Source organism: Apis mellifera, linkage group LG2, assembly GCF_003254395.2.
Source record: "Apis mellifera strain DH4 linkage group LG2, Amel_HAv3.1, whole genome shotgun sequence".
Classification (NCBI taxonomy): Eukaryota; Metazoa; Arthropoda; class Insecta; order Hymenoptera; family Apidae; genus Apis; species Apis mellifera.
The window spans coordinates 15,806,766-15,815,803 of record NC_037639.1 but is presented as its reverse complement, the minus strand read 5'-3'; the positions used below and the strand labels follow the sequence as shown (position 1 = coordinate 15,815,803).

General features: G+C 51.2%; 1 protein-coding gene and 1 long non-coding RNA gene across 2 annotated transcripts in view; one reads left to right on the top strand and one right to left on the bottom strand.

The window, feature by feature from the left end:
- Positions 1-280: 280 nt before the first annotated feature.
- LOC408649 (trithorax group protein osa) overlaps positions 281-9,038 on the top strand; it is a 30,774-nt gene continuing 22,016 nt past the window's right edge. Inside the window, exon 1 of the mRNA XM_392189.7 lies at positions 281-1,393. Within this exon, the coding sequence (XP_392189.5) occupies positions 1,212-1,393 (182 nt within the window). The 5' untranslated portion in view covers positions 281-1,211. The remainder of the gene's footprint in view (positions 1,394-9,038) is intronic.
- LOC107966106 lies at positions 1,679-7,091 on the bottom strand. Its single transcript, XR_001706534.2, has 2 exons — positions 2,980-7,091; positions 1,679-1,814 (listed from the first exon to the last, which is right to left on the bottom strand). It is a non-coding gene; the product is annotated as an uncharacterized LOC107966106 (long non-coding RNA).

Here is a 9,038-nt window from a genome sequence, read left to right as displayed (position 1 = left end):
GAAATATAGGAAAAGGCGAAAGAGGGAGAAGGAAAGAGAGAGAGAGAAAAAGAGAAACAGAAAGAGAGAGAGGGAGAGAGAAAGGCGGAAGGCAGAGAAAAAAGAGAAAACATCGTGCCGTCTTTATCGTTCGGGGCGTGGGTGCAACGAATGCGAATAATCCCTCGGACGAAACCGCTTGTGCCGTGAACGAACGACAACCAGGAGCGAGGATATAGAGCGAGGGAGCGAAGGAAAATAGCAGACGATAGTGGTTGGGAAAAACGTTGAACGTTCTACGCGAGAAGGATTCGGAAGGAAATCAACGGGGAGGCGCATCTCGAGAGATCGAGAACACGGGGGACACGGAAGAAAGGAGAAACTCGGGAAAAGAAAGTTTTCGATCGAGGGGAATAATTGGATTCGGCGAGCGATCGTTGCCGAAATAGTGGTCACGTGCGGGTGAAAACCGTGAAAGACACTCTCGCGCGGACTCTCGAAAAGGAGGAGGCAGGGTATCGCGGTCTCGAGCCGAAAGTAGCGAGACAGCCGTGGGTCCGGCTATCGTCCGAGCTCTGCCTCTCTGTTCCTCCTTTTCGCGTCTCCGCGGGTTTGGATTCGTCGAGCAGCAGAGGAAGAAGAAAAAGAGGAGGAGGAGGAGAAGGAGAAGGAAGAGTTCCGACGGAGGATCGAGGCGCTGCCGAGACCGGCCGTCGGATATCCTGGAGGACGATGACGACGGTGGAAAGGAAGATCGCGAGCGGTAATCGGAGGACGAGCAGCACTACGAGGGGACTCGATTGAACGTCGATCGAACCCGCTCGTTCCCGCGGCGATCGTCGTCGTGCCGTAACCGTAATCGTCGGCGGCCGACCGAGATTCCCGTCGGTCGTCGTCTCGTCGTCGCGACGGTGCGACAGAGATCACGTTTCACGAGTGACAGTGAGTGGCGCGGTGAGTGGTGTTGTTGGTGCAAGCGTTTCCAGTGACGCGAGATCGCGCGCGTTTCCACGTCTCGCTAACCTTACCGACGGCTCGCGCTCTCTCCGCGAAGCCGTCGGGAATAGTGGACTTGCCTGCCTGTAATCCTGTCTCGTCCATCTTCGTTCCAATCTCGTTCGCTCTCGAAGTATACTGCTTGCATATATTGAAAGTGTTGGAAAGGATCTATCGGGAGGGAGGGAGGGTGTGACAAGTCTAATCGAAGGATATTGAGAGATCGGCTAGAGAGGATGCAGGTGGCAACGCTGTTTCGCGAGAGCGCGAACCTGCTGGGTGCCTCTAGCCTGGATCCCCCGCAGACTCACCATCACCAGGCTATGCACCCGCAGCAACAACAGCAGCAACAGCAGCAACTTCAACAACATCCCGCCGAGCTGCATCTGGCTCATCACATGCAACACCACTATAAATTGTAAGTTCTTTCGCGAAATCGAGGATCGGAGGAATCGACTTCCGTCGGCTGTCCGTGGAAATCGGAAATGGAAAAACCGAGGAGGACTTTGTTCACGATGCGACGGAACGATGATTCTCCGACAAGCTTCGCCGCGTTCTTCTTATCGCGCGTTGCCACCGATATCTCTGCTCGCTATGCTCTGTCCGTCCTCTCGCTCGAGCTTTTTACGAATTTCGTCACGCGCCGTCAAGGGACAGGGAGAGCGGCATTTGTATTCGTTGCGCAAGGTCCGGTCGTGCCCTCGTTCCTTAAACCGTACAATTTGTTTCCACCGCCGCGTAGACGGGTGTGATCGATGTCGCGACGATAACCGTCCGCAAGGTAACGTACCGATCCTTTAAAATCTCCAATCTAAATCCGTCGGTGAGCGAATATGTATCTATATATATATATATATACGTACACACACGTATATACGTATATATGATAGGAACAAAGATTTTTTATTCGGAAATGTCCGGCGGAGGAACGAGAGAGAAAGAGAAAGCGATAAACGCGTTTCACGCGGTGGCCTCTGGAGATCCGAAGCGAAGCGAACCGAATCGAATCGAAGCGAAACCGCGAGAAGTTTGGACCAGACGCGAGGCCGCCAATAGGTCAAGGCTAGATTCTGCGCTTCGACCGGTATCCGCTATCTCTTGCCTACCCGTTTCCCACCAAATTCCTGACCAACTTTCCTCGCGACTCGATCACGCGCGTTTCTTCTCTCCATCCCTTTGGAACGTGACGAACGACGAACGAGACGAGGATAAATTCTTAGCGAACCGATCGTCCACGGAACGAGCCACGTGGCGGGAAATGTACGGTAAACGATTTCATCGATAGGATAGGACGCTCGATTGCGTCTCGAAACGCGAAATAAATGGCGTTAAATCATCGATAAAAATGAAGACAAGATCGATAAAGATCCTTTTCGAATCTCTCTCCCTCTCGCTTTCGTATTATTCATGTATTCTATAAGTTTGGAATACATGAATGGTGAGACGAGTATCCGGGAATCGGATACTTCGACAAAGCCGTATTCTTTGGCCGCGCCAATTTAACACCGTTTAAGTGCTTTTCTCGCGCGAAAAAAAAAAGAAGAAGAAGAAAAAATCGATTCCTTCATTCCTCGCTACTATCAACCGTAACGAACGCATGGAACGTCGCGTTTCGGCGCCAAGGTCGCGTTTCACGCGGACAACTTTGATCGTGCACGCTTCCTTCGAGCGAACCGAACGTTACCACCATCCGTGCAACGAGACTCGCGTCAAGTTCCACGGATGGCATGAACTTTGCGACTCAACTTTGACGCATTGTCAGAATGATTGGTAACTCGTCCATTAGTCGAGTGACGAAGAAACTTACGCACCGAATTGCGACGCGACGATTATTATTCGAACTATATTTCCAATCGGAGAAAAATCGAGAAAAGGAATGCGCGTGTAAGAAACGAACGTTCGCGAAACGGCAATTTTCGAGCGATGCAACGTTCCACAGCACGGTTGCTTCCTCGCGCGATCGCCGCTCTTTTCCTTCTTCCTCGTAGTTGGTCCGCGTTATACCTTCCCCCCTCCCCGTCTCCGTCTTCTTCCTCCTTCTCTCTTCTTCCTTCCCTTCGCCCCGGCTCATTTTACGCGGCTCCTTCGCGCTTTTACACTCCCTGCTCTTTCTTTTCTTTCTCGGTACGATGGGTCGGACGTCTCTCCTTTCTCTCGTACGGTTATCTCCTCGCGTTTTTATTTTAGCCCGAAGCAAACGTCGAGGTGGAAACGACGAGCGAGGAGGAAGGAAAGGTGATGGTGGTGGTAGTAGTAGTAGTGGCGCGTGTACGTGTGTGTAGTGGTGTAGTGTAGCAGAGTAGTGCGGTAGTGGTGGTAGTAGGAGAAGGAGAAGGAGACGAGGGAAAGAGAGAAGAGAGTAAACGGCAAAGGAGGAAGAAGGAGGCGAAGCGAATAAACGAGCGAGAGAAGGAAAAGTAGGAAGGTGGATGCGAAAGACGGGGAAGAGGCAGGGGGAGCGGAAGAGGTGGCGGTCGAGGAGGGCGCGGGGCGAGAGGGGGTGGGCGGCGGGGGTGGCAGGAGGGATAGCAGGCGGCGGTAGCGGCGGAGGGCGACGAGGAGGTGGACGAGGAGGTAGCGGAGGAGGAGGAGGAGGTGGGAGAGGAGGTGGTGGTGGTGGTGGAGGAGGAGGAGGAGGATAGAACACAAACGGCCGCACGAAGAGAGCTCGTCGAACGGGCTCTGCTCTCTTCTCCTCCTTCGGTTCTCGCAGGCTATGGTTTCGTAACACGCGTCTTTCCCGCTCTCCGCCGCTCTCCTCTTCCACGGTTGTTCGTTCGTTCGTTCGTTCGTTCGTGCAACGCGTTCTACCACGTTCGTGATACGCGTCTTTTCAAAAGTCGGGGTCCACCGTTTTTCCACCGACTCGTTTTCCGTAAAATCGAAGGGAAACGCGACGCGAAATTTAGGTGACGAAGATTTCTTTCGACTCGGAAGGAAAATCGCGACGACGCATCTCACGGATAACGCGCTCACGGACTCGCTACGCCGAACAGCACCTAAGACACCGTCCATACGGAGATCTCTAGGGAGCTCCGTGATTATTCCGGGCGCAAATTTATTTTTATCAGCCTGTACCGGTCTGTTCTCGCTTTGAGGGCAACGTTGCCGGATTACGAGTTTTTCCCTCGATTTCTACAAAATTGACCAACTTTTGCGATCCGTATGCGGTGGAGAGAGAAAAAAAATAAAATAAAAGGAAAAGTAAAAAGAAAAAGAAGAAAGAAGGAAGAGGAAAAAGAGAGAAGCGGTTAAAAAAAAAAAGAAAGAAAGATTTACAGACTTGAATCGAGAAGAGTATTTCTCGAGGCGATACGTGGTATTTTCGGTCAACGGTAACAGTGAGAGTATCGAAATTGGGAAAGCTCGGAATACGAAACCCGTTTCGACTCTGTTTCCTCGGTATCGTGCGTGCGGGGAAGATAACGAGCGAAAAAGAAATTCCGTTGGCAACCGAATTTACACGTTTTCGTGAGTACCTCGATGGAGATCGATGGAACTCTAAACTACGAGGAACGGAATAGTTTTCGAGGAGCGATTATACTTGCGTTTGAATTTACGTGTTAAAAAAAAAAAAAAAGTAGGATCGAGAGAATACATCCGAACGGAAGTTTGGAAATTTTACTGGTTACGTAATTTCATTAATGCTGTCGATAGAATGATCGAAAGAGTCGAAGAATTTCGAAATCTCGCGAACCGGGGTGGAATACACGTTCCCCGGTTGTTCCATCGGAATAGACCGAGACCGATCGTAAATAGCCGGCGCACCAGAAACGGTCGTAAGGGTTTCCCTTATCCGCGTCAGCATTTCTGCTCGCTCGATTACCTACGGTTTCCTTCTCGCGTACCGGAGAAGTCTGCCGCGGGAACCGCTTCTTTTTTTTCTTTTTCCTTCTCTCTTCACCTACTTTTTCTCTCTCCCAGTCTTTCTTTCGATAATGATACACGCGCGCGCGCGCGCGCATAGTGGGTAGGTGTGCACCTCGGCCGCGTGTACGCCGTTCGTGCGTGTCCGTTGCGTTTCGGCCTTCTCCGGCTTCCCCACGGTTTTCGCTCATTTCGACCTTTTCGTCCCGACGACGGAGGAGTCGATGTAAGCAACGCCGGCCGCATCGTTTGCCAACGAGAAACGCTCGTTAAACACCGAGAAACGCTCGCGCAACTTCGCTATGCCTGACGTATCCCACGTTTCATCCTTCTCTATCTTTCTCCAGTCGAGTCTCGCGTCTCGAACTTTCCAACGAGGAATATAACCATTCGCCTCGTCGATTATCGCTGCTCGATCTTTTCGATTGTCGCGCGTTCTCGTAATTTCAGAGTGCGCGCGCGCGCGCGTGTGTGAGAGAGAGAGAGAGAGAAATGGACGAAAAGAAGGAACGCAAAAGCGCACCGTTCGCCCGTGTTAATGAGACGCGTATCGAGTTCCATTTGACGAAGAACGCGATAGTGAGCGTTCGATGAGTCATCTTGCTTATCGAACGCGAAACAAATTGCAGAAAGGTGCACAACGAAGACGTTTAACCGTTGCATACATTCCGTTACACTTCGTTCGCTCGTTCGTTTAGACGATCGCCTTATCTGTAATAAACGCGATGATACAGCGAAAGAATAAGAAACATTCGCGATATAGAAAAAAATGATATTCGTCGAACTGGTTTCCGCGAGAATCGGGGGGAGGGAAAAACGTGGCTCGTTTCGGCCGCTTCGACTCGGATCTTTACGCGTATCTCGTTTCACCTATCCATCGGTCGAAGGGGCGAAAAGAGAAACGATCGAAGTCGCAGAGGACAATCGCGGACGCGATCTTATTAAGACCGCAATTAGGCTATATTACCGAATTACGTTACAATTGAGAATAACGAACACACGCGGTAATAAATTACAACGGCTCGCGTAATCATTACCTCCAAGTTTCGTATAACAGCGTCCCTATCGGTTTACATTCGACTTTAATTGCATCGCGGAACGGACGGCGCAGCTTTTTAGAACAGATTCGCCTCGGACCGGACCGATAGTTATAATAATTCGAATAATTACGCGCACATTTGGTAAATTAATACAATATCGCTACTCGTTTTCTGGATATTATTTAACGCGTATTTAATTATTCTTGGAGTCGTATCGTTACCGACCGTACAACGTTCGCTTCTCTTTCTCGGTCTTCTTCGATTCGTGCGCGTCGTTTGCAAACGTGACAATTGTGAACGAGAGAGAGAGAGAGAGATCGCTTGTTTGAAAAATTTCCTTGATCCAGGAGACGAGTTTTAAGAAGAAACTCGGCATACCCACGTACGATTATTCCACTTGTATTCTCTTTCTCGGCGATTAGAGAGAGCGAAAAACGATTCGTGTCGGTTGACGCGGTGACGCGTACTTATCTACTTACGTAGGTAGGTATGTGCGAAGAGACACCGAGGAAACGTGGATCGGACGCGCAAATACTCGGTCGCATACGCGATGCGTTTCGCGTGCATGCGCCAAGCACGAGACGTACGCAACGTACGCTTTTTTCACGCCTCGCGTTTTCCAGTTTATCGCGATATGATATAACGCATGCGAACGAGAGTTTTCCATTTGCAGGGAAAAAAGGTTTTTGCTCGCGTTTCCTCCCCCCCCCCCCCGATCGGCCAACGCGAAACCACGCGCGAACCCACCTCGATAACGCGTAATCGCGGTATTCGCGAAATTGCCCGTTACGGCTGCGAATATCAACGATTTTTCTTCTCGAAAATCTCGACACCGTCGTCGATTCTAACCGAGGTATAAATAACGCGGACTTTGACGCTCGTCTTCCGTTCGTTCGAGTAGATAAAAATCGAGCGTCTAATTTGCATCGATGCAACCTATCCTTCTTCCCCTCCCCTTCGCGCCAACGAAACTTGGCGGAATTCGGAAAGTTGGAAACACGCGGCTCGCGCGCATCCCCATTTCCCCTCTCTCTCTCTCTCGTAACGAATTTTCAGGCTGGTTGTTGACAAGTTTCGGAAAGTCGTCCATGAATATCTCGAACCGATCGAAACTTCGAACGGTGTATATGCCCTTCTCTCGGCTATCTTAACTGCCTGCCCAACGTATCCAACACTATATTCCCCCACTCTTTGTTTACTACGGCTAGAGCATACCTCGACCTTTCGCGACCGACGCTTCTCGCTTTGTTTTGGGTTTCGAGGGACGACTACCAACTGGCTCGCTGGCTGGCTGGCTGGCTCGCTCGCTCGCTCGATCGATCGGTCGCTCGATCTCTTTTCTTAATTCTCCACGATTTTTCCTCGACCGTTGGAGGAGAGGGAGGAGCGCGCGCGAATCGCGAAGCGTGACTGGCCAACTTTTGGCACGGGCCACGATAAATGGTTTACCGTCGGCTATGCGAGAAATTACGAGGCAATGCGAAGCGATACGGAGGAGGTCGTCTGGGGAGGGCGGCGCGCTTTCTCTCTCTCTCTCTCTTTTCTAGCTGCCGCACCTCGCACCCTTCTCACCGGCCCCACCAGCTGCGCCGCTCTCTCACCCTCTCTCGTCCTCGCGTCGCTGCTGTAGGAGCCGCTTCAAAACTCGGTCAAAGTCTCGTCGCCGTGGCATCTCGCTTTGGGGATTCGAAGGAAGGAAGGAAGGAAGGAAGGAAGGAAGAAAGGAAGGAAGGAAGGAAGGAAGGAAGGAAAAGAGGAAGGGTCGTTTCTCTTTCCCTTCCTCTCCTTCCATCAATCCGTCTTCTTCTTTTTCTTCCCATTCTTCTTTCTCAACCTTTCACTCCCTCGTCCAGTTTTGCTTTCCTCCTCCTCCTTCTCCGTCGTCGAGTCCAGTCGTTTTTCGGGTCAAACGAGTCTCGAGTTCTGGCCTCGTTTCTTCCCGACCACGAATCGGACGCATCGCTTTCGTACCGTCCGAAAATCGAGGTATCCAGGATTTGGAGCGTGCAAAAGATTTTCGAAGTTATCGGGGCAAGCTGGGGAGTGGAGGGGAGAAGGGAGAGGAGAAACAGAGAGGGCGCTTCGAGAAATCTTCGAAAATTATCGCTCGAAAGTGAACCGAACTTCGTCTCTCTCTCTCGTGGACGGGACAAGGATGGCGCTACGGTCGGTCGGTTGGCGTCGCCGTATGTACCCTCCTTGTCTCTGTCGCCCCGTCGTATTGTCGACAGACGTGAAGGTCGGTTTCGTTCCGTTTCGTTTCGGTAGAGTCGCGACGCGTCGATAATTATCTGGCAACGAATACCAGCGAAGAAAAGAGGATCGAAGGTCGGCTCGCGATTAGCGAGTTACGAATAGAGAGAGATAGGAAGAGGAAATGGAAACGGATGATAGATGTTGATATTTCATTGACGAGTTATGCGCGCGAGAGGAGGAGGGGGTTGAACGTGCGAGAAGAATGAAACGACGAAGGGGGAGAGAGTTTAAAGCGTCGAATAGAAATTCGATTTATTGACTTTCGAAGTCACTCTCCCTTTTTTTCGCGGAGGTCGCGCGGTGGGGGAGGGATCGGATGGAAGAGGGAGGGAGAGAGAGAGGGTTGGGGGGGAAAAAAAGCAAGAACGAAAAGAGCACTATCGGCGGTGAAACGTGGCGAGCGAGGTAGGTCAGGATCGCGAGGAACGAGATGGATACAAATCATAAAATTTGATTGGGCCGACCTAGGCCGGGGAATACCACCAGCTGTGCGTGTGTGTGTGTATGTGTGTATCCGATATATTGACTCACTTGCCGTATTCTCCGCGTATTTTCCACTGGAACAGAAAGAGGGAGAGAGAGAGATTCGTCGATTCATTCATCCTTCTTTTTTTCTCTTCCATCCCCAAGACAAGAGGGGGCGAGGGGCGGCCAAGTTACCTTCCAGTCGTCGACGAGTCGTTTCGCATCCGACGTCTCGCGCTTCGTTTGAATTACATGAAAATCGAGCGTGCTTCTCGAGAGAGAGAGAGAGAGAATCCTCTCGATCGATCGCAACTGCACAGATTCGAGGCAAGATTATCGCGCCTCGACCGCAAGAGTTGTTGCTCCTCGAACGGCTGAGAGGAAGCAACGAGAGTAGGGAAGGGAAGGGAGAGAGAAAAGAGAGACCGATTACTC